A 24,544-nucleotide genomic window follows, 5' to 3' on the forward strand; every position below is an offset into this window, starting at 1 on the left:
TCAATGTCAAGAGGGTCTAGCTGTTTTTTGCCTCGCGTAAATGCAGGGATTTTCAATTTAGCTTGATACAATCCAATCGTGTCCCCAACATCAAAGCCCCTGTCAGCTAAGATCAGATCACCTGGCTCAAGTTTGTTTAAGAATCCTGAATTTTCTGTAATATGTTTGTCACTAGTTCTCCCACCCCATCCATTTGATATAAAGGAAATTACACCTTGTGGTGTTATGCCTATTAAATATTTTATAGTTTGATGAGATTTATAAGATGAATATGACTGTGCACTGGCTAGGAGGCTACGAGGTTTTTCTGTGAAAATTTCAAAACAATCTATTATACATGTACACTTGTTAAAGTTACTTCTACGAAAAACGTACGGCAATGTTAATCTAAGTTCCTCCCTATCTGGCCAGAAAACTAAAGATGGTACTAATCTTGTGTACATTACATTGATACCATGGTGAAATATCTGAAACACAGTCGTAACATGTACACCAAAGTAGTAAGCTAAGAATGTAAATGATAAGTTTAACCGTAACCGTAAAAGAGTCAATATAAATTGCTTAAATGGTGACAGGGCGGAATTTGCCTTTAAATGATCCTGAATAATGTAGAACAAGGTCATCAATGCTGTAAAGGACTGAACCCCGGTTAACATCTTCACCTTGTCATCATCATCCTCGAAGTCGGCTTCAAGTAGAGAGAGAGATTTAATTTTATCTTTGAGGATTGAATTTTCATTTCTAAGTGCCTGACAGTCAGTTTCAAGCATTTCTGAGTGAACTTTGAGTTTATCAAATGATGAAGATAATTGTTCAAACGACTGTTTGAGCTCAATGCACTCCGTGTTTTGACACTCATGTGCTGTCATTGTTGCAGGATTATCCTGGTCATCCCCCATCACATTCACAGAATCTGGTGCCTGTGTTGTAGAAATAACTTGCTCAGACAACTGAAGAAGAGCACTGGCAGCCAGCGCCTTTGCGCACTGATCACGACGTTGCTTCTTTGATCGCTCACGTCTTGTGTACGTTTCCATTTCTCTCTTTCGTTTTCTCTTCAGTGGAGAGGAAGTGTGAGCAAAAATGGACGGTGCATAATCTGGAGAGGTCGGGTTATTGCTCTTCTTCCCTGAAAGACAGAAATATACTGACTAGTGGCAATTGAGCACGAGGAATTTATGATTTGATACTTATGAAGTTATCTATCTCTACATGTGACCCCTAAAAGTATAAAATTATTATACATCTAGAGACTACATAGAATGTCACACCGATAAAGACCCAATCCACCCCCCCGCCCCAACCCTTTTCTCAGGTTCCCACTTCCCAGAATTTTTTATTAGAGCAAGTCATAAACTTATGCTGCAAATAACCACATGGATATACTGAAATAAATACATGACGAACCTGAGATGAAATGGTCACTGCACAGGCGCCAGTGATCGTTCCTTCCAGTCGGTACCCATGCCTTGTTCTTGTTGTTTGGATCAGCCCGGCCGATAGCAGCAATCCATTTTGCGCGCCTGTCAGGGTCCCGTGGCAGCCTATGAAACTTTCTTCCCGATTTCTGACCTCTCCTGTTGTGGCATTTATATGCCATACAACTCTCCGGCATTGTGGCACGATAATATTTGAAGATTTCGGCGAAAAATAATGCAAGTCAGTGTCGGAAAAATGGCGTCTTACCGACAAAATGGCGCCTGTCTACAATCTGGAGCGGATGTGACGTCACATGCAAGTGCTCCTGGAGCTGTGTATGTTCTGTTCTTCCACCTAGCGTTTGATTGAGGAATTGCAGGATTATTTAACTGTGGAACTCACTCAGCCTTGTGGGCGCAAAGCATGATGGGAATCTTCATTCATTCTTTCATTCGTTCAAAAAACAGTTTTCTGTTTGTATCCAAAATTAATCCAAGTATTTATTTATGTATAGATGGATGGACAGACAGCCTGTATGTATAAATGTTCATTTTCATGTGTTGAAGGTAAAATCTGCCATCTTCAGGATGTGTGTGTGAGTTGAAGTGTGTGACTGGCTGAGGGTTTGAGGGGTTAAGACTATACTTTCAGGGATCATTTCTATAGGCACTCACTAGGAAATGTGATTTGAGAGTGTTATGTCTCGCTAATCATGATGATGAACTTTGATGTACTCTTCTGAGCGTGAATCAGATTGAAGTTGATGATTTATTTCATCAGTTTTAATCATTGATGAACGTTCTTCTATCTTTTCGGAGATAAGAGAGGGAGAGTACATGAGCAGAGTGATTTATTATTGAATTGTAAAAATAAGAAAACACTGATTCGAATTTATACAGTGGGGAACGATCAGCTTTTGCTGCTACATAATATGTATGATGAACACTCACTGATTGTCATAGTTTTTCTCAGCACATAAGTACTGGCTGTAACATTACCTTAATACTAGTATGTGAGGTATAAGCCCATGGTAGGTTATTCAAAGCATAACACTGTATTGAAACTGTGAAAATAACGTGAATGCAATAACACAGCTAGATTTATATTGTACTTAAGAAGGTGGCGAACACTTAAAAGAATAAGGTTGTGTATTGTTGTTATACAATAGTTAGCTACCTTAGCTCAAAGGCTAAGCTAATATTTGTTAACTTTTTCCCATGAAGCTGTGCCGAGAGACTGCTGTATATGAACGTAACCAACCAGTAGAGATGGGATTTATGGCTCTTTGATGGGATCCGCATCTTTGTGATCCGTTCTTTGAAAAGAGCCGTTCAAAACACTGGCTCATTTGGCTCTTTTTAAATATTTATTCAGTTTTAAGAAGACAGCGTCCACGCAGAATGGCTTTTCTGTAAAAAAAAAAAAAAAAAAAGAACCCGCTCAAGAACATAGTTATCAAGAACGCAAGAATATTTTATAGAAAAACACTTGTTTTACAAAAATATTTAAGTCTGAGATACAAAATAGATACAACTACAATAAATATAACACAAGAACTAGTTATCACACAAGAACATTTTAATAGAAAAAAAACTTTCTATATTAAAAATATTGAAATTGTAACAAAAATAGATACAACTAAACAGTCAGATAAATGATAAAGTTATAACAAGAACACAAGATTATTTTAATAGGAAAAAACAAACTATTAATGCAAAAAATATTATTATTAGAAAAATAGATACAACTAGACAAACAGATAAATAAATAAAATACACAAAAATAGAACAAACAAAATGACGATAGAATAAATTAAATGAACGTCCGTGCAAAGTAGTTTTCCCACAATATTATCATTAATATCACACAACAACATTATAAACCATATACAAAACAATTTGAACTATTAGGCAAACAGATAAAACTTGAATAAATAAAAGGCAAATGCTCTTTAGCCTGGCTCATTTCCAAATCCACGTCCATTCTCCTCAGTCCGACTGCAACTGAACTGACGGTCTCTCCCACTGGCTCTCACACGTTTTTTTTTTTTTTTTTTTTTGGGGGGGGGGGGGGGTACGCGTGAAGACAGCGTGCACAACTGGTGCCATCCCTCCCCCAACTCCCCAACCCTCCAATTCTCCAATTCACTCCTCTGAAACAGCCACGCAGGGGTTTTTTTCTTTCTGGAGAGCGCACGTGCAAACAGCATGACCACAATGGGCTGCGCTCTGACGGCCGCCTCCCCCCGCTCCTCCCTCCCGCTCCCCGATGTCACATCAGTGCCTATTGAGGTATTTCACCTGACGTCACAGGGTCACGTGACGCCCCGGTGTCCGCCATTTTGGACAGCAAGCTAGCTAATGTCAACAACAGTAGCTGGTATGTTACTGTAGCAATGTTTACGTTCAGTCATTTGGATGACTGTTAAAACCTTTCAGTCTCAAGTTTTTCCTTTACTGGATTTACTAGTTTACTGAGCCAGCCAGCCCCGGAGCTGGCTAGCTAGCCAGCTAGCCAGCCCCGGAGCGGCAGCTAGCCAGCCAGCTAGCCCCGGAGCGCCAGCCAGCCAGCGCGCGAGCCCCGGAGCTCTAGCTAGCCAGCCCCAGAGCGCTAGCTAGCCAGCCCCGGAGCGCTAGCTAGCCAGCCAGCCAGCCCCGGAGCGCTAGCTAGCCAGCCAGCCAGCCCCGGAGCGCTAGCTAGCCAGCCAGCCAGCGCGCGAGCCCCCGGAGCGCCAGCCAGCCAGTGAGCGAGCCCCGGGAGCGCCAGCCAGCCAGCGAGCGAGCCCCGGGAGCGCCAGCCAGCCAGCGAGCGAGCCCCGGAGCGCCAGCCAGCCAGCACGCGAGCCCCGGAGCTCTAGCTAGCCAGCCCCGGAGCGCTAGCTAGCCAGCCAGCCAGCCCCGGAGCGCTAGCTAGCCAGCCAGCCAGCCCCGGAGCGCTAGCTAGCCAGCCAGCCAGCCCCGGAGCGCCAGCCAGCCAGCGCGCGAGCCCCCGGAGCGCCAGCCATCCAGCGAGCGAGCCCCGGAGCGCCAGCCAGCCAGCGCGCGAGCCCCGGAGCGCCAGCCAGCCAGCGCGCGAGCCCCGGAGCGCCAACCAGCCAGCGCGCGAGCCCCGGAGCGCCAACCAGCCAGCGCGCGAGCCCCGGAGCGCCAGCCAGCCAGCGCGCGAGCCCCGGAGCGCTAGCCAGCCCGCCCCGGAGCACGCTCAGTAAACTAGTAAATACAGTAAAGGAAAAACTTATAACGGGCCATGTCTCAACAGACTAAGAAGTTATTTCAATGACATTTAATAACATTTTGTTTATCCTGAGGACCGAAAGTAAATGAAAATGTGAACAAATCTTAGCTGTCAGTGAACAATCCTGGTGGAAGCAGGTAAACGTCGTTCTCTAAGCCTGCTAACCTCAATTTTTGCAAATACCTCTCCCTCTGCTCGCCCTGTAAATGCCCTACGTCGCTGGATAGTGAAGGTGTTTTCTGCATCTCGCTCCTTTTTCTTTTATGTTTTTCGTTTGTCGCATTCAAACTGATTCGAGCCGTGACGTCCAAAATGGCAGCATCACATGACTTGGTCACGTGAGTGAAAAACCTCAATAGAGATCTTGCAGTCACGTGACCGGAAAGTACACAACCCCCATCTTGTCGGTCAAAAACACCACTGAATACTGCTGCACTCGTGTACAGAATGGATCAATTTCAACCGACGGACTACACGGCTCATTTTTCTAATGAACAGATAACTATATATATGTCTAAAATAAACGCTCTACAGATTTGTGACCCTTATGGCTTACCGGACGGAGTTTTCACGACCGGATTTTGAACTGTCAGTGGAATACCCGGACGTGTATGATTACCTCATTAACTTTCCCTCGCTGTTCAGTGGTGAAGCACTGCGTGCTTATAAATCTCTGGACAGTTTTCTTTACAGAAATTCAGGATTTGTCAGCGACTCAGATGTGGCATCTTGTAAACAAGAAAATAACAATCCTCATTGGATGGGTAAGTCACTTAAGTATTGAGTATAGCACTGACCAGCCGATTATAGAATAGAATAAGGTAATTCCAAATTGTCCGTCTTGTTTACATGGATCTGGCGTTGGAGAGGTAGAGGCTTAGCAGTGGAGGTTTGAGTGGCTGTTTTCTGAGCTTAGTCAACAGGCCGGCTCTGCCTGTAGCCTCGCTTTTGCTTCTGCTCCCGGCGCTGCCTCCTTCGCTTTGCTTCCAATAACAATCCACGGAGACCCCGCTGGTCTCGCTGTCTCATCCGGAATGTTTTTTTTTTTTCTCGTCCAGAATGTTGTGCATGCGATGGAAATCGCTACAAACCGTCATTTTCTGCTGGAAACCAATGTCCAGTAAGTCCATACGGTTGTAGTGGATATTGAAGTCCGGTACAGACGAACAACACGCAAAAATAAACACAAAAAATATAAAAAACGTGCACAGGTAGGGAGAGCTTGTAGCCGCAGCCGTTGTAGTAGAATTGTATATAGTAGGGTTTTCCAGAAGAAAAGGTAGAAGTAGAACCAGAAGTAGAACCAGAAGTAGAAGTAGAAGGCGGAAAGTGGCATTTGACCGACAAAATGGCGTCTGTCACAATCTGGATCGGCTGTGACGTCACATGCAAGATCTCTATTTTCAGTATGTAGGCAACTAAAAAAAAAACAAATGATCTGACTTGATATGATAGTGCAATAAGACAGTTTACAGAAAGCTATGATATTAATAGTGCAAATATGACCGTTTACAGTACTTAAAATGACAAAGAAAGTGGATGTCTAAGAACAGATGAACTGACTTGATATGATAGAGCAATATGACAGTCTTGTGGCATTTACAGTGCAAATATGACAGTTTACAGTCTGACAAGGAGAGACTAGGTTGAGATCAAGTGGTTAGCAGCATTGTGGTGATGGTTACCTTGTCAGTGGTGTTCAAGCATGACAGTTCCTTAGTGCAAACTTGAGTTGAGTATTGTGACAGCTCTTGGAAAGAAACTGTCCCTGAGTCTGTTTGTTTTGGCTGGTATGGCCCTGTAGCACCTGCCAGAGGGCAACAGGTCGAAAAAAAAAAAACAGTAACAATCAACAAAGAACAAAGGTTGTAAGATTAAGTCATCACATTTGACTACATAATAACCGGTTGTCAACAATAACAATTCACAAACACATTACGTGATTTGAATTTGTAACCTGACATGTACTATAACCACAAAGCACTGATCACATGTTTATCATCATTTATAATCACAACATACAAAACTGTCAAACACATACACAGAAACCATCATGATACATGTCACTCAAATGGAACCACAGACTCTGAGACATTTGTAAGTGCACAACAAACTTGTACAATTTTATCAAGATTTGTTACATCATAACCTGGTTCAACATCTTGAAGTTGTGTAGGAAGGGTACTTTGAAGGATTGTAAATTTCTGTCTAACAGTTCCTATCACCCTTTCAACATTTATTCTGACAGCAGCTAGTCCTCTGGTGTTTTCAATGTCAAGAGGGTCTAGCTGTTTTTTGCCTCGCGTAAATGCAGGGATTTTCAATTTAGCTTGATACAATCCAATCGTGTCCCCAACATCAAAGCCCCTGTCAGCTAAGATCAGATCACCTGGCTCAAGTTTGTTTAAGAATGCTGAATTTTCTGTAATATGTTTGTCACTAGTTCTCCCACCCCATCCATTTGATATAAAGGAAATTACACCTTGTGGTGTTATGCCTATTAAATATTTTATAGTTTGATGAGATTTATAAGATGAATATGACTGTGCACTGGCTAGGAGGCTACGAGGTTTTTCTGTGAAAATTTCAAAACAATCTATTATACATGTACACTTGTTAAAGTTACTTCTACGAAAAACGTACGGCAATGTTAATCTAAGTTCCTCCCTATCTGGCCAGAAAACTAAAGATGGTACTAATCTTGTGTACATTACATTGATACAGTGGTGAAATATCTGAAACACCGTCATAACATGTACACCAAAGTAGTAAGCTAAGAATGTAAATGATAAGTTTAACCGCAACCGTAAAAGAGTCAATATAAATTGCTTAAATGGTGACAGGGCGGAATTTGCCTTTAAATGATCCTGAATAATGTAGAACAAGGTCATCAATGCTGTAAAGGACTGAACCCCGGTTAACATCTTCACCTTGTCATCATCATCCTCGAAGTCGGCTTCAAGTAGAGAGAGAGATTTAATTTTATCTTTGAGGATTGAATTTTCATTTCTAAGTGCCTGACAGTCAGTTTCAAGCATTTCTGAGTGAACTTTGAGTTTATCAAATGATGAAGATAATTGGTCAAACGACTGTTTGAGCTCAATGCACTCCGTGTTTTGACACTCATGTGCTGTCATTGTTGCAGGATTATCCTGGTCATCCCCCATCACATTCACAGAATCTGGTGCCTGTGTTGTAGAAATAACTTGCTCAGACAACTGAAGAAGAGCACTGGCAGCCAGCGCCTTTGCGCACTGATCACGACGTTGCTTCTTTGATCGCTCACGTCTTGTGTACGTTTCCATTTCTCTCTTTCGTTTTCTCTTCAGTGGAGAGGAAGTGTGAGCAAAAATGGACGGTGCATAATCTGGAGAGGTCGGGTTATTGCTCTTCTTCCCTGAAGGACAGAAATATACTGACTAGTGGCAATTGAGCACGAGGAATTTATGATTTGATACTTATGAAGTTATCTATCTCTACATGTGACCCCTAAAAGTATAAAATTATTATATATCTAGAGACTACATAGAATGTCACACCGCTAAAGACCCAATCCACCCCCCGCCCCAACCCTTTTCTCAGGTTCCCACTTCCCGGAATTTTTTATTAGAGCAAGTCATAAACTTATGCTGCAAATAACCACATGGATATACTGAAATAAATACATGACGAACCTGAGATGAAATGGTCACTGCACAGGCGCCAGTGATCGTTCCTTCCAGTCGGTACCCATGCCTTGTTCTTGTTGTTTGGATCGGCCCGGCCGATAGCAGCAATCCATTTTGCGCGCCTGTCAGGGTCCCGTGGCAGCCTATGAAACTTTCTTCCCGATTTCTGACCTCTCCTGTTGTGGCATTTATATGCCATACAACTCTCCGGCATTGTGGCACGATAATATTTGAAGATTTCGGCGAAAAATAATGCAAGTCAGTGTCGGAAAAATGGCGTCTTACCGACAAAATGGCGCCTGTCTACAATCTGGAGCGGATGAGACGTCACATGCAAGTGCTCCTGGAGCTGTGTATGTTCTGTTCTTCCACCTAGCGTTTGATTGAGGAATTGCAGGATTATTTAACTGTGGAACTCACTCAGCCTTGTGGGCGCAAAGCATGATGGGAATGTTCATTCATTCTTTCATTCGTTCAAAAAACAGTTTTCTGTTTGTATCCAAAATTAATCCAAGTATTTATTTATGTATAGATGGATGGACAGACAGCCTGTATGTATAAATGTTCATTTTCATGTGTTGAAGGTAAAATCTGCCATCTTCAGGATGTGTGTGTGAGTTGAAGTGTGTGACTGGCTGAGGGTTTGAAGGCTTAAGACTATACTTTCAGGGATCATTTCTATAGTCACTCACTAGGAAATGTGATTTGAAAGTGTTATGTCTCGCTAATCACGATGATGAGTTTTGATGTACTCTTCTGAGCGTGAATCGGATTAAAGTTGATGATTTATTTCATCGGTTTTAATTATTGATGAACGTTCTTGTATCTTTTCGGAGGTAAGAGAGGGAGAGTACATGAGCAGAGTGATTATTATTATTGAACTGTAAAAATAAGAGAAATTTGGTAATGGTTCGAAGTTGTACAGTGAGAAGCGATGAGATTTGCTGTTGCATAATGTGTATCATAGACACTCACTGGTTGCCATGGTTTCTCTCAGCACATAAAATACTGGCTAGTATGTTAGGTATAAGCCCATGGTAGGTTATTCAAGACATAACACTGTATTGAAACTGAAAATAACGTGAATGCAACAACACAGCTAGAATTATACTGTACTTAAGAAGGTGGCGGACACATTGCACTTAAAAGAATGAGTCAAATTGGGTGTGTATTGTTGTTATACAATAGTTAGCTACCTTAGCTCAAAGGCTAAGCTAATATTTGTTAACTTTTTCCCATGAAGCTGTGCTGAGAGACTGCTGTATATGAACGTAACCAACCAGTAGAGATGGGATTTATGGCTCTTTGATAGGATTCGCATCTTTGTGATCCGTTCTTTGAAAAGAGCCGTTCAAAAGAGTGGCTCATTTGGCTCTTTTTAAATATTTATTCAGTTTTAAGAAGACAGCGTCCACGCAGAATGTCTTTTCTGTAAAAAAAAAAAAGAACCCGCTCAAGAACATAGTTATCAAGAACGTAAGAATATTTTATAGAAAAACACTTGTTTTACAAAAATATTTAAGTCTGAGATACAAAATAGATACAACTACAATAAATATAACACAAGAACTAGTTATCACACAAGAACATTTTAATAGAAAAAAAACAAACTTTCTATATTAAAAATATTGAAATTGTAACAAAAATAGATACAACTAAACAGTCAGATAAATAGATAAAGTTATAACAAGAACACAAGATTATTTTAATAGGAAAAAACAAACTATTAATGCAAAAAATATCATTAGAAAAATAGATACAACTAGACAAACGGATAAATAAATAAAATACACAAAAATAGAACAAACAAAATGACGATAGAATAAATTAAATGAACGTCCGTGCAAAGTAGTTTTCCCACAATATTATCATTAATATCACACAACAACATTATAAACCATATACAAAACAATTTGAACTATTAGGCAAACAGATAAAACTTGAATAAATAAAAGGCAAATGCTGTTTAGCCTGGCTCATTTCCAAATCCACGTCTGTTCTCCTCCTCACTCCGACTGCAACTGAACTGACGGTCTCTCCCACTGGCTCTCCCACGGTTGTTGTTTTTTTTTGGGGGGGGGTACACGTGAAGACAGCGTGCACAACTAGTGCCATCCCTCCCCCAACTCCCCAACCCTCCAATTCTCCAATTCACTCCTCTGAAACAGCCACGCAGGGTTTTTTTTTTCTTTCTGGAGAGCGCACGTGCAAACAGCATGACCACAACGGGCTGCGCTCTGACGGCCGCCTCCCCCCCCGCTCCTCCCTCCCGCTCCCCGATGTCACATCGGTGCCTATTCGTCTGATAGCTACATTTGCATATCAGGCAAATAGGCACCACTGTGCCTCACCGTAACCTTTCCCTAACTCAGTGAAGAGAGGAGGAGTAAAGGAGGAGCTTTTTCATCTGAAACACAGTACAGAACATACCTGTCAACTTTGAGGTTTGTAAGAAACGGATATTTCCCAGATTTTTAACTCAAAATAAGGGAAAATTTCGGAAAGTCATACCCTTCACCAAAAGTGGGTGTGTAGTTGAATGGGGGGCAATTTTCTATCTAGTATTTGTGATTTCCTGTACTCTGGTGCATGTTGGTGATAGCCAAGACCCAAACTCAATATGTTTATAGAGTGCATTTGTGAATTAACTATACATTTATTTTTATTTGCTTTCAGTGGTACCAGTTATTTCCCAAATTAAGGGCTAAAATACGTATCTTATGTTAAAATAAGAAAGGTCATTATATAAGCAGTCAAATTCAATTCCATTGCAATGTATTATGGTTTTACCATAGTCATGGCCTCGGAACACTAGATAGATAGATAGATAGATAGATTAATAAAGAGATAAAGAGTAATATAAGATATTAAACCAAGAATGATTTAAAATGGGTAAGTTTCAGATAGAAAATAAAATAGCCAATGAGTGGATAAAACAGTTAATACACCAATTAGTTTACACTAGGCCATTTATGAGGTCTTAGCCAGGACATACTTAATGTAAACATGTGTAGCTTACCTTTGATTATTTGGGAGGCTTTCGTTTTCCACATGGAAAATTTCTTTGCGATGGAAGAGTCTGGGAACATTCCAGCCACGCACTTGTTGAAATCATCAAAGAAAGAGAGGCTGATGTTTTTCTTAGCTATTAGCATCGCCATCTTCACCTCAGACCTAATCACTTGTTCAGCCTCGCCTCCGGACGGAGTTCTGTAATTACTGATGCCTGAGAGGGCGGGGACGTGAATTCATGGCCCGACTTCCTGCTGTAAACTCCTGTCAGAGGCGCGTCATGAATTCTGGACCTACCGACTTTTATATATTGTGAAAATACGGGACTTTTATATAATGTCAAAATACGGGATATTTTCGGGAAAATAAAAAAACGGGAAGACAGCGGGAAATAAGTCAAAATAAGGTATTTCCCGGGAAAAACGGGAGGGTTGACAGGTACGGTATGGTACAGAAAAAGAACGACAGAAAGAACGGTTCCCCCAGCTCGAGACTCGGTTCTCATCGTTCATGCCTAGGAGCCGTTCAGAAGAATCGGTTACCAACCAGTGGGTTTCCTTGCTGTCCTACAGGCAATAAAAGTGCATTTAAACACTGAGAAAGTGTCGGCCTTTGTCACAGAAATGAAACACAACACAACGCAGACAGCGGTTACACTTAGATATTGAAGTTTATGATGGATGTGTTTCTCTATTGAAAGAATACGTAAATTTTCTATTTTTAAATGACAGAAAAATATTAATAAGGACGGATTAAACTTATTTGAGTGGTGTTCTAGTTTATGATGTTTTGAGTGTTTCTGCTCAGGTTATAATGCTTGAAATCGTGTAATAAGTGGCTTTACTATACAACATACCTAGAGCAGCTTGAGAGGCTGAGAGAGAGAAGTTCCTTGCTCAAAATCACCAGTTATTCCTGCTGATTCAGGGAAATTATTAATTAGTGAATTTATGGTCCTGAATCTGTTTCTCTAATTCTTAGGCCATGGCTTTTCTCTGCCTAAAACTGCCTCGACCTTTTTTTTCTCAACCTGTAGCCTGCTATGTTAGAATTATTCTATCTACATTCACTGTATATGAGCAATCGCGCACTCTGATTGGCTACTCTACTCTACTACTAGGATATCAGCTCATATACCGTGAGTAGAGAAAAACAAATGGCCAAGCGTGTTGCTGAACCAACTGAGGACAGAATAAAAACTCTACTCCAAAACAAAACCACAAAAAAGGAACAAAATATGGAATAAAAGTATTTGATGGTAAGAACAGTGAGGCATTCAACACAATCATTCCCCAGCAGCTAATACAAAAACTCGGACATTTGGGACTCAACACCTCTCTTTGTAACTGGGTGCTGGACTTTCTTACAGGGAGGCCACAGAACATGCAGGTCGGCTATGCTGAGCACAGGGGCCCCACAAGGGTGTGTGCTCAGCCCGCTGCTCTTCACCCTGCTGACCAATGACTGTGTACCAATCTACAGCACCAACCACATCATCAAGTTTGCGGATGACACGACTGTGGTGGGCCTCATCACTAACAACGATGAAGGTGAGCCAACTGGTCCAGTGGAGTAAAGACAACAATCTCTTCCTGAATGTGGAGAAGACCAAAAAGATTGTAGTCGACTTCAAGACTCACAGCATCCCCCTCTGACCATTGATGTTGCTGCAGTGGAGAGGGTGAACAGCACCAAATTCCTTGGGGTACACATCGCTGAGGACCTCTCCTGGTCCAACAACACTGCATCACTGGCCAAGAAGGCTCAAACTCGCCTCTACTTCCTCTGCAAACCGAGGAGTGCACGAGTCCCACCCCTCATCATATGCTCATTCTACAGGGGCACCATTGAGTGTGTCCTCACTGGCTGCATCACTGCATGGTACGGAGGCTGCAGTGCCTCCTGCCAGAAGACTCTGCAACACATAGTGAACATGGCCAGCAAGATCATCGGTACCCCTCAGCCCTCCGTTACAAACATCTATCACTCCTGTCTCACCCGCAGAGCCATCAGCATCGCTGGTAATATCTCCCACCCTTCACACTTACTCTTCAGCTTCCTGCCCTCAGGGAAAAGGTACCGGAGCCTCTGGGCCCGCTCCACAAGACTACTAAACAGCTTCATCCACCAGGCTGTCAGGATGCTGAACTCTGTCCACCACCTACCTCCTACCCCTGGTCTGACTGTAACACATTCATTCACACAAGAAAACTACCTCATCCGTTTGCACATCACACCACAAACATTAGCATTACTGCTGTATCTGCTACTATTGCTCATTTGTACATTGTGTGATTTTAGAGCGTATTTTTATCTATGTTATCTATATTTATATATATTGTTTTTCTTATATATATAGTGTGTGTGTGTGTAATCTTTATCTGTTTTTTACAAGTAAGGTGAGAGATAAACGGCATTTCGATTCTCCTACGTGTCCTGGATATCCGAGTTCGGTCTTGGTCTCGAAACCACTTTTTGAAGGTCTCGGGATTGACTGCATTTTTACTCGGTCTTGTCTCGGTCTCGGACAAAGCGGACTCAGGATTTTATTTCAAGACCGGTCAAGACCACAACTGTGGGGATATCAATAAATTGCCTGTGCATTTTTGGATTTACTTGTTAATATCATTGCTTTGATTTTGCGTAAATCATATTGCTTTGAGTACAATCAATAACTTCACTCATTTATCATTTGAAATTGTTGTCACTGTTAACGGCTGTCACCCCTCCCGCCCCCCACAAACGTGCATGTGAGTGACAGGAGAAGAGGCCATGTGAAGATGTCAGCCAACTCGTCTGTAATAAAACTTGGTTACCTGAACCACAAAGAGTTTTTGTGCACAACTACAACCAAAAGAAAACACAGCACAACATGTAAATTTTGTAAAGCAATGCTAACGGAGATGGCTGGGACCACGCCCAACTTTTACCGGCACTTGGAGAGAAAGCATAAAGAAAGGTAACCTTTTCCACTACCCTTTTTCAGCTCACTTCAGCTCACTTCAGCCCGACACGGCTCGCGGTTCAACTACCTCAGAGCAGCACGACTCAGCTCGCTTCAGCCTTACTCAGCACCCAAAACTCGCACAGTTTTGGAGTAGGGCTGAAGCGAGCCAAACTGAGCTGAGTGGGGCTAGGGGCATGAGGAGACACTCCCCTGTGCACTGATTGGTGAGGAGGAGTGTCCTCACATGCCCACACACGCCCCGCGAGCACGCTGGGATCTGTAAACACCGTAAACCCAGAGGAAGAAGAATTATGAATTACGAGAATTTCTGAAGCCTTATGTGCCTCGCCTCATCTATACCCTCTTGCCGGTATCTGTTGGCGTTGTTGGTGACAACAAGCCAGAGCACCAAGACCAGCAACACTAACGACTCCATGTCCTCCATGTTTATTGTTTACTATCCGGGTCGTGAGACTACTGCTTAAAAAGTCACTGATGTCACTGTTTGCGCCGCCTAACGACATCACGTGACGTCCACCCACTTTTGCTAACTCCACCCAATGTGTCCACCCACTTCCAGCCAGCACGGTTCAGCGCGGTTGTAGTCGAAATGCAACTCCAACAGCCCCGCTCAGCTCGACTCAGCCCAACTCAGCACCGCACGGCTCAGCCCGACTCAGCCGCGTTGGTAGTGGAAAAGCGTAAGTGCGATTTAGTGAATACTAGCTAAACACGTTTGCTAACCATGTGTATACAGTATGTTTCAGGACACCGGCTTCATTGGCTTGTCGGTTATTTACCCCCGAGCTAGGCGCGCAAGCATATTAGCACATTACCTCACTGCATCAGATAACAATGTTACAATGGATGTAACATTAAGTTAGCTAATGTAGTGTTAACTTTGTGTGAGAGTGAGGGGTCAGGACATGTGTCTTATTCCTACGTTACGTTTTTTCATGTGATAAAAATGACGAGACAGGTGACGTAAAGCTATGTAGCTAATGTGTATATAGTTATGTTACATCAACGTCAACTCTGACGTAAACGATACACGCTGCACTCCCTCTCCTGGGTGAGAGAGCTAGAGTCAGCAGTCTCCAGAGTGAAGACAGAGTAACATTAATGCTCCACTTCTATGAAGTTACACATTAAATATGCTTTGTCTGGCTATAAGCATACACTACCGTTCAAAAGTTTGGGGTCACTTTGAAATGTCCTTATTTTGAAAGAAAAGCACTGTTCTTTTCAATAAAGATCACTTTAAACTAATCAGAAATCCACTCAGCGGCACGGTGGTGTTGTGGTTAGCGCTGTCGCCTCACAGCAAGAAGGTCTGGGTTCGAGCCCCGTGGCCGGCGAGGGCCTTTCTGTGCGGAGTTTGCATGTTCTCCCCGTGTCCGCGTGGGTTTCCTCCGGGTGCTCCGGTTTCCCCCACAGTCTAAAGACATGCAGGTTAGGTTAACTGGTGACTCTAAATTGACCGTAGGTGTGAGTGTGAATGGTTGTCTGTGTCTATTGCCGCTTTTCCACTACAAACGCGGCTGAGTCGGGTTGAGCCGTGCCGTGCTGAGTTGGGCTGAGTCGAGCTGAGCGGGGCTGTTGGAGTTGCATTTCGACTACAACCGCGCTGAACCGTGCTGGCTGGAAGTGGGTGGACACATTGGGTGGAGTTGGTGAAAGTGGGTGGACGTCACGTGATGTCGTTAAGCAGCGCAAACAGTGACATCAGTGAGCTTTTAAGCGGTAGTCTCACAACCCGAATAGTAAACAATAAACATGGAGGACATGGAGTCGTTAGTGTTGCTGGTCTTGGTGCTGTGGCTTGTTGTCACCGACAACGCGGACAGATACTGGCAAGAGCGTATAGATGAGGCGAGGCGCATAAGGCTTCAGAAATTCTCGTAATTCGTAATTATTCTCCTTCCGGGTTTGCGGTGTTTACAGATCCCAGCGCGCTCGCGGGGCGTGTGTGGGCATGTGAGGACACTCCTCCTCACCAATCAGTGCACAGGGGAGTGTCTGCTCATGCCCCCAGCCTCACTCGGCACGGTTTGGCTCGCTTCAGCCCCACTCCAAAACCGTGCGAGTTTTAGGGGCTAAGCAGGGCTGAAACGAGCTGAGTCGTGCTGGTTTTTGGTAGTCAAAACGCGAGCCGTGTCGGGCTGAAGTGAGCTGAAGCGAGCTGAAGTGAGCTGAAAAAGGGTAGTGGAAAAGGGCCATAAGTGTCAGCCCTGTGATGACCTGGCGACTTGTCCAGGGTGTACCCCGCCTTTCGCCCGTAGTCAGCTGGGATAGGCTCCAGCTTGCCTGCGACCCTGTAGAACAGGATAAAGCGGCTAGAGATAATGAGATGAGATGAGAAATCCACTCTATACATTGCTAATGTGGTAAATGACTATTCTAGCTGCAAATGTCTGGTTTTTGGTGCAATATCTCCATAGGTGTATAGAGGCCCATTTCCAGCAACTCTCACTCCAGTGTTCTAATGGTACAATGTGTTTGCTCATTGCCTCAGAAGGCTAATGGATGATTAGAAAACCCTTGTACAATCATGTTAGCACAGCTGAAAACAGTTGAGCTCTTTAGAGAAGCTATAAAACTGACCTTCCTTTGAGCAGATTGAGTTTTTGGAGCATCACATTTGTGGGGTCGATTAAATGCTCAAAATGGCCAGAAAAATGTCTTGACTATATTTTATATTCATTTTACATTCATTTTACATTCATTTTACAACTTATGGTGGTAAATAAAAGTGTGACTTTTCATGGAAAACACAAAATTGTCTGGGTGACCCCAAACTTTTGAACGGTAGTGTACATCACATACTTAAAGAGTGCTAATTTGGGGGTTAAATACACAAACAAATATATACCTTTATGTAGTCAAACACTAGAGCTTGTGTGTGTAAGTGAGTAAGTCTGGCTCGCTCAATCACTCAGATTTTCTCACACTGTGTGTTAGATGGGTGTTTAGAAAAATACACATCTGTCCCTTTTATCCCTTTTCCATGGAAGTTTATTCACATTAAAAGTGATTGTTATTTTAGTGTTATGGTAAGAAAATTGACTGGTTTGGCTATATTGTACCATGTCAATCATATCGTTGTGTAACTACCGTATTTGAAAGCTAACTATTTGAACAGATGAACCTTTTAACCACAATGTGTACTTCTTGGCTACCATGCTGGATCCACAGTTTGGCCTAAGCTGGGTGGATCTGGACGTCACAAATGGAGGAAATGCAACATCAGTGAAGAAGACCAGAGATGAGCTGAAGAGGACACTGACAGGTTAGTATTATCCAGGGAAAGAAATAGTAAAAAAAAAGTCCTTACATAGTCAAAGTTGAATTATGGTTTTAATCCTGTTATTGTGTATTTGTTTGTGTTTTTCAGACACTTTGTTGTCAGAGGTGTAGAACATGATCGACAGTGAAGGAGATGCAACTGACTCTGGGGCTATGAATGTGGATTCATCCAGTGATTCGCCACCAGTCAAATGTCCATGCCTTCTGTCCCGCTATAAGGCTCACAAGAAGCGCAACTCAGCCCAGGATTCAAGTGTTATAACACATATAAGCAAATACTTTGATGCCATCAATGACTCTGACAATGCACTCATCTTCTGGGCCAAAAACCATGTCCGATTCCCACAACTCCACAAGTTGGCACTGAAGGTGCTGTCAGTCCCTGCCTCCTCAGCACCAGTGGAGAGGGTTTTTAGTAGAGGGGGCATCATAATGAGACCCCATCATGCACGTTTAGGTCACAGAATGTTGCAGTCTCTGCTATTTCTAAAATGCATCCAAACTCTACTTTAAAGTCCACGTTTTTGTGGTCTTTTACAATGTCCATGTCATGTGTTTATCATTCGTGGTGCGCATGGACTTAAATGTTTCAGCACTGCAGTTTGTTCTGGTTTGGCATATGATGTGATCATTTTTGAAACTGTTTGCACAAAAAAATTGTACTGTATTAGATGGATGGTAAATCATTCAGTACAGTGTTAAATAAAGATGATTAAGTTGATTTCAGCGCCTTAGTGTTTGTATTTGTTTGCTTACAGAAAACAAAGGAAAATTCCCACACATGAAATTCATCTCTGCAGTGCCTTTTGATTATTTTATCAAGACATTTCATTATACAGACATAATATGGGTCAACAAAAGAGGTGAGGAATCTTCATTTGTTTTCTGTGGGTGTTTTTATGGGACTGTGGATTACTTACAGGTCTATTTGAGGGGTGCCTATGGTTTGCATGTTCTACATTTTATCATAAGTGTGTCATGCAGTGTGGAACACTGGTCTGGTCTTGGTCTTGACTTGGTCTCGCCCTGCCTCGGTCTTGGTCTTGTCTCGGTCTCGACCCCTCAAAGTCTTGGTCTTGTCTTGGTCTTGATACACTGTGGTCTTGGTCTTGTCTTGGTCTCGGTTTAGGTGGTCTTTACTACAACACTGCTGGATATATAGTGAATTGACAATAAAGAATCTTTTAATCTTGAATCTTGAAAACGTATCATTTTTTATTTTTCAAGAATTATTATTATTATAGCATTTTCCACAAACTGCTACTGTCATTTCACCGGTTTGTTTACATTCTAAGCAGAAATTATTTTGTGGGACGATTTGTATAAAGCTTTTATTTATCGAATTTGCAAAAAATAAAAATGCTCTGTTTCTCAAAATCCAGTGAATATGGATAGAATAAAACAGTTATTTCACTTAATCTCGTCATACATGGCTTATAGCCGTCGGCTATCAGCTCATGTACGACTCAATTTCGTGGAATAACTGTTAACTATCTTGAGAGAATATCCCGCCAGTGTAAATATGTGCTTCCTTTAGTGTTTAAGCTGCTAGTAGCCTCTATTATTATAGATACTGAAACCTAAATCGACACAAGTTCACATTTACAATGTACAGGCTACACATCTCACATATAGGCAAATAAAGCATCATTTAAAAATTGCACGAATATTACAAAATACAAGAAAACTAACCTTATTTATTCATCTAAAAGCAGTAAACCAACATTCAATTAATTCGATGGCAGCGTATATTTATGTGAGTGTATGAAATAGTGAATGATCCGTTGTGCGCTTGCGCAGTATAGATGGGAAGAAATTTAAAACACCTGCAACATCTGCGTCAAACTAAACCTCTTTTTTCACCACTGAAGGCTCATAGTGTTATTATACAGTGTCTTGCAAAAGTATTCATCGCCTTGGTGTTTGTCCTGTTTTGTCGCATTATAAGCTGGAATTAAAGCAATTTTGGGGGGGGGGGGGGGGGTTTAGCACTGTTTGAGTTACACAACATGCCTACAACTTTAAAGGTGCAAATTGTTTTTTTTTTACTGTGCCACAAACAAGAATTTAGATGGAAAAAAAACCAGAAATCTGGAGTGTGCATTCGAACAGAACAGGAGAAACACCAAGGGGGTAAATACTTTTGCAAGACACTGTAAGTGCTTGATAACATGGAAATAATCCTCTTTTGGTAGATATTCTGTTGTTTGCAAGGACCATTTTGGGAATGAATACTTTGAAAGTATCTATTTAGCTCAATAACAGTAAAGAAGCTGTATAAAATTAGTTTCTACACTCATTGTTTTACAGAAAGAGAAGTCACACAGATTCCAAAGTCATGCCAAAGTAATGCCTGAATATCGAGCTGATTACAGTACAACCATATGGATGAGGCATTTGAGCCAGAACATACAGATAAAGAGCTCTGAGAAACTGAAGAGAGAGAGAGAGAGACTCTACATTCACTACTGACATAATTATTACACAAGTCTCACTCAAGTCTTGCTCTGAAATCTCGCGGGAGTTGGCTTGTTGCCGGAAATGTTCTAGTTGCCCATATAAGGTTAGCAAATTCTCTTTAAAGGGAACCCACAGCAAAAAGTAAACATAGGCTAGAAATATTACACATTTTGCACAAATGCGTTTTGACTACTCTGTATCATCACACTGTGTTGCATAAAGCAGTGCTTTAAAATTCTTTTGTTTTCCTGCTCACTCAAGGGTGCAGCCATATTGCCATTTTGTGGGTGTTGTCAAAGGTCAGCATGATGTAATATCATTGGTAGGTTTCCTGTATCTTGATCAGCTCGCTGCTCCTGTCTCTGCCATGTTGGATGTACAAAGCATCCATCCGTCCTTCCATTATCCGTAGCCGCTTATCCTGTTCTACAGGTATGTGTGTGGGGGGGGGTGTTATTTTAAGAATTTTGATTTTTCCATGGGGTGGTGTAGTGGTTAGCACTGTTGCCTCACAGCAAGAAGGTCCGGGTTCGAGCCCCGTGGCCGGCAAGGGCCTTTTTGTGTGGAGTTTGCATGTTCTCCCCGTGTCTGCATGGGTTTCCTCCAGCTGCTCCGGTTTCCCCCACAGTCTAAAGACATGCGGTTAACTGGTGACTCTAAATTGACCGTAGGTGTGAATGTGAGTGTGAATGGTTGTCTGTGTCTATGGTGGGGTTTACATTAGACCGTATCAGCGGATCATCAGATTAACATTTTTAAAACGATTAGTGTGCACACAGCAACACCAATACACGATTTGCGTGCACACAGCAACGCCAATACACGGATACGTTCGGCTCCGCAGGCATCCTGCGCTCCAAATCACTCCGCCCTGAACAGCGAGTGCCCTCTGGAGGGTGCACACTCCGGCCCTGCGCAGCTCACAGAGCGCGTGAGTGTAGTGCACAAGCAGTGATTCGGGACTGAGCCGCTGTGTGTGTGATCCCAGCGCATATCACTTACCACTTGCAAGTGGAAGGATGGCAAGCCTAAAGACAATCATAACTACACAATGGGCAGTATTTGCATCAGTATTTGCAGTATTTTCATACTTTTATACTCTTTAATGAAAGGTGATACAAGGCGGAAGTCCGCGCCGTTTTTCAGCAGTCGCGTCACATGACCAAAGCCAGCGAATCAGGAAGGTGGATGTCACAGTGACGTTGTCCAATGACGACGCCAGCTAGAGCTCAGCACAGCGTATCTGCGTATCCGCGTATTCTCAATGTTTACACAGCACCGGACCACACACGATCTGGATTGAATACGTGGACGCTGGCGGATTCCCGTTTCCAGGCGTTTTAATGTAAACGGACAGTGCATCCGTAAAGAAAACGAGACAGATACGGTCTAATGTAAACTTGGCCTATGTGTCAGCCCTGTGATGACCTGGCGACTTGTCCAGGATGTACCCCGCCTTTCGCCTGTAGTCAGCTGGGATAGGCTCCAGCTTGCCTGCGATCCTGTAGAACAGGATAAAGCGGCTAGAGATGATGAGATGAGATGAGACTTTTCCATGTTTTACCCCCCTAGAAATATGGAGATGGTCCATCTATGTGGGAAAATGTCAAATTTTATTAAATTTAACCCCCTGTACATACCCTCTGAAAGTTTCCATTCTTACAATATGACAAAATACATTACAGTGCTATTTGATATTAGAATGCTGCTTTTTTTTATGTGTTTTAAAGTTATCGATGAATGCAAACCTCTTCAGGTATGCCACTAAGTACGACTACAACATTTTCAGTGCAGACGATCATTATTTTAAGGTAATAAGCTTAGTGGTAAGTAACCTTACATTCAAGTAAATTAAACATATGGTAATTCTGCTCTTTTTCAGCAAGTTTTAAAGTTATTGATGAATGTCACACTCTTCAGTAATACCTCAAATATGAACTATTTTTAAGCACAGAGGATCATTACTTAAGGTTACTAATTTAGTTTTAAGAACCAGTATGCACAAATGATTCATATCTGAATTATATCTCCCAATGTATTAGTCATTATTTGTATTCTTGCAGGTAAATAATAGCTTCTGTTGCAATGCCATCAATGAAATGCAGCTCCCTGACACCAGCAGCACTCATGCAGCTCCACATAAGGACACTGCCACCACCATGTTTCACTGTAGGCACCATGCATTTTTCTTTGTATTCCTCACCTTTGTGACGCCATACAGTTTTGAAGCCATCAGTTCCAAAAACATTTATCTTGGTCTCATCACTCCAGAGTATAGAGTCCCAGTAGCCTTCATCTTTGTCAGCATGGGCCCTGGCAAACTCTAGGTGGGCTTTTTTGTGCCTGGGCTTTAGGAGAGGCTTCTTTTGTAGATGGCATCCATGCACGCCATTCCTCTGCAGTGTACACCGTATTGTGTCATGGGAAATAGTCACCCCAGTTTGGCTTTCTACTTCTTTAGAGAACTGCAGTGAATGTGCATACCGATTTTCTTCAACCCTTCTCATCAGAAGACGCTCCTGTCGAGGTGTTAACTTCCATGGACAACCTGGACGTCTCTGTGAGATGGTTGCAGTTCCATCTTTCTTAAATTTTTGTACCACTTTTGCTACAGTATTCTGACTGATAAGTAAAGCTTTGCTGATCTTCTTGTAGTCTTCACCTTTGTGATGTAAATAAATTATTTTCTTTGGGGAATTCTGAAGAGACAAGTTGAGCATCACTCTCCATCCAGCATCCAGTCACTAAAAGAGGTCATTGTTGAAGAATGGAAAAAGATTGATGTTCGCAAAATGTCACCAACTTGTTCATCCCATGCCTAGAAGACTTGGTGCTGTCATTAAAAATCATGGAGGCCATACAAAGTGCTAGATGTAGTTTTTGTTGTGGGGTGTACTCATTTTTGTACCACCCTAATTTGAGTAAAACTGAAAAATGTGTAATCTAAGTTATATTATTAACCTTAATTTCCTGTTATAAGTTAAACAGATGTTATATTAAACTTTGTCTTGTCAACATTTTGGAAATTGTTTGTGTTCATTGAGATATTGTTTAAAATGTTACTTTTCAAAGGGGGTGTACTCATTTACGCTCAGCACTATACTGTCAATATTTGTCATAAATTCATAATTTCAGCATGTCCCATGGATGTTTATCCTTTTGTGTCCTTGTTTTTTCAGTTTTCACTCATTCACTCAGGATCTAGAAAAAAAAATTGTTGTTCCTTCTTCCGTTGTCGGTCCTAAAGCTGTGTATGTTCTTCCACCTAGCGTTTGATTAAGGAATTGCAGGACACTTTAACTCCGGAACTCACTCAGCCGGAGTTGTGGGCGCAAAGCATGATGGGAATGTTCATTCATTCGTTTAAAAAACATTTTCTGTTTTTATTCCAAATTAAGTGAAGTCATTTTTGTTTTATCTGTAATCTGTGTCGACAGATGTTCATTTTCATGTGTTGAAGGTAAAATCTACCATCTTCAGGATGTGTGTGTGAGTTGAAGTGTTCGACTGTCTGAGCAGTTAGAGAGTTAAGACTATACTTTCAGGGATCATTTCTATAGTCACTCACTAGGAAATGTGATTTGAAAGTGTTACGTCTCGCTAATCACGATGATGAGTTACGATGTACTCTTCTGAGCGTGAATCGGATTAAAGCTAGTGATTTCTTTCATGGGCTTTAATCATTGATGAACGTTCTTTCATCTTTTCGGAGATGAGAGAGGAAGAGTACATGATCAGAGTGATTCCTTTTTTATTGAGTTATCAAAGAAAGACAAAATGATACATTCAAGCAACAGGCTTAAGGAAGCTCAATGTTTTTCAGCTGTGAAGTTTGTAATACATGAGACAACTTTATGGGCAACTAGGTGAGACATAAGGCAACTTTTCAGAGCAACTAACAATAGGCAACAACAAAAAATCGATCTTTTGATTTTTGCTGTGACCATTTAATCAAGCTGTCTGTTGTCTTTTAGAGCTTTGGTGAGGTAAATTCCTCCATATAGAATATTAAAGTAACTTACCGGCGTAAAAACAGATGAGGAGTCTCTCCATCTCTTCACTCCACTGACACTGAGCGGCCGCCATATTTGTTTGAAATTTCTGATCCGAACCTCACCGGAGGTCACATGACTCGATACTCGCGTTCTGATTGGCTTATCTCAAAAAGTTGCCAGAGATTATCAAAACCATTCAGAAAGAAACAATGTTGCCCAATCTCAATAGAAAAGAGTCAAAACGCAATTGCCCAGCAACATTGCCCAAAAAGTTGCCCCGTGTATCATCACCATTACAGTTTTTCATTTTACGTTTATTTAAAAAATTTAAAGTTCTTCAATATATCAAACTTTCATACTGAAGTTTTATTAAATTAATTTTCTTTGAGATGAGTATGAGGAGAATGCGTGAGTAGAGTGATTACTGGACGCATCTTTAATAGTAGACCGGCAAAGCTATTGTATCAGTTATTTAGAATTTTTAATTTATCTTGACTTCAGAT

At 42.0% G+C, this 24,544-nt stretch overlaps 2 protein-coding genes, 1 long non-coding RNA gene and 3 other non-coding genes across 6 annotated transcripts; 3 read left to right on the top strand and 3 right to left on the bottom strand.

Annotated features, from left to right (window-relative positions):
* Positions 1 to 286: 286 nt before the first annotated feature.
* On the bottom strand, positions 287 to 1,625 carry LOC132885286 (THAP domain-containing protein 1 A-like). The gene is made up of 3 exons (XM_060919792.1): positions 1,408 to 1,625; positions 663 to 1,129; positions 287 to 307 (listed from the first exon to the last, which is right to left on the bottom strand). Exons 1-3 carry the CDS (start codon positions 1,613 to 1,615, stop codon positions 287 to 289), a joined length of 696 nt encoding a protein of 231 aa, XP_060775775.1. The 5' UTR covers positions 1,616 to 1,625.
* A 429-nt stretch (positions 1,626 to 2,054) lies between these two features.
* Positions 2,055 to 2,269, top strand: LOC132899111 (small nucleolar RNA U3). The gene has a single exon (XR_009656642.1). It is a non-coding gene; the product is annotated as a small nucleolar RNA U3 (small nucleolar RNA).
* A 3,096-nt stretch (positions 2,270 to 5,365) lies between these two features.
* On the bottom strand, positions 5,366 to 24,322 carry LOC132889135 (uncharacterized). The gene is made up of 3 exons (XR_009655009.1): positions 24,069 to 24,322; positions 6,339 to 6,460; positions 5,366 to 6,071 (listed from the first exon to the last, which is right to left on the bottom strand). It is a non-coding gene; the product is annotated as an uncharacterized LOC132889135 (long non-coding RNA).
* LOC132889980 (THAP domain-containing protein 1-like) lies at positions 7,208 to 8,520 on the bottom strand. The gene is made up of 3 exons (XM_060926784.1): positions 8,328 to 8,520; positions 7,584 to 8,050; positions 7,208 to 7,228 (listed from the first exon to the last, which is right to left on the bottom strand). The coding sequence occupies exons 1-3, from the start codon at positions 8,518 to 8,520 to the stop codon at positions 7,208 to 7,210; spliced, it is 681 nt and encodes a 226-aa protein (XP_060782767.1).
* LOC132899061 (small nucleolar RNA U3) lies at positions 8,975 to 9,189 on the top strand. The gene has a single exon (XR_009656620.1). It is a non-coding gene; the product is annotated as a small nucleolar RNA U3 (small nucleolar RNA).
* Positions 23,576 to 23,790, top strand: LOC132899034 (small nucleolar RNA U3). The gene has a single exon (XR_009656615.1). It is a non-coding gene; the product is annotated as a small nucleolar RNA U3 (small nucleolar RNA).
* Positions 24,323 to 24,544: the final 222 nt, after the last annotated feature.

Source organism: Neoarius graeffei, chromosome 1, assembly GCF_027579695.1.
Source record: "Neoarius graeffei isolate fNeoGra1 chromosome 1, fNeoGra1.pri, whole genome shotgun sequence".
Taxonomy (NCBI): domain Eukaryota; kingdom Metazoa; phylum Chordata; class Actinopteri; order Siluriformes; family Ariidae; genus Neoarius; species Neoarius graeffei.

Coding starts and splice junctions, on each gene's coding strand:
- LOC132885286 (XM_060919792.1), bottom strand. CDS start 1,615: ATGCCGGAGAGTTGTATGGCATATAAATGCCACAACAGGAGAGGTCAG. Junction 1,130..1,407: donor CAGTGACCATTTCATCTCAG/GTTCGTCATGTA, acceptor TCTGTCTTTCAG/GGAAGAAGAGCAATAACCCG. Junction 308..662: donor TCGAGGATGATGATGACAAG/GTGAAGATGTTA, acceptor AAATTTTCACAG/AAAAACCTCGTAGCCTCCTA.
- LOC132889980 (XM_060926784.1), bottom strand. CDS start 8,520: ATGGCATATAAATGCCACAACAGGAGAGGTCAGAAATCGGGAAGAAAG. Junction 8,051..8,327: donor CAGTGACCATTTCATCTCAG/GTTCGTCATGTA, acceptor TCTGTCCTTCAG/GGAAGAAGAGCAATAACCCG. Junction 7,229..7,583: donor TCGAGGATGATGATGACAAG/GTGAAGATGTTA, acceptor AAATTTTCACAG/AAAAACCTCGTAGCCTCCTA.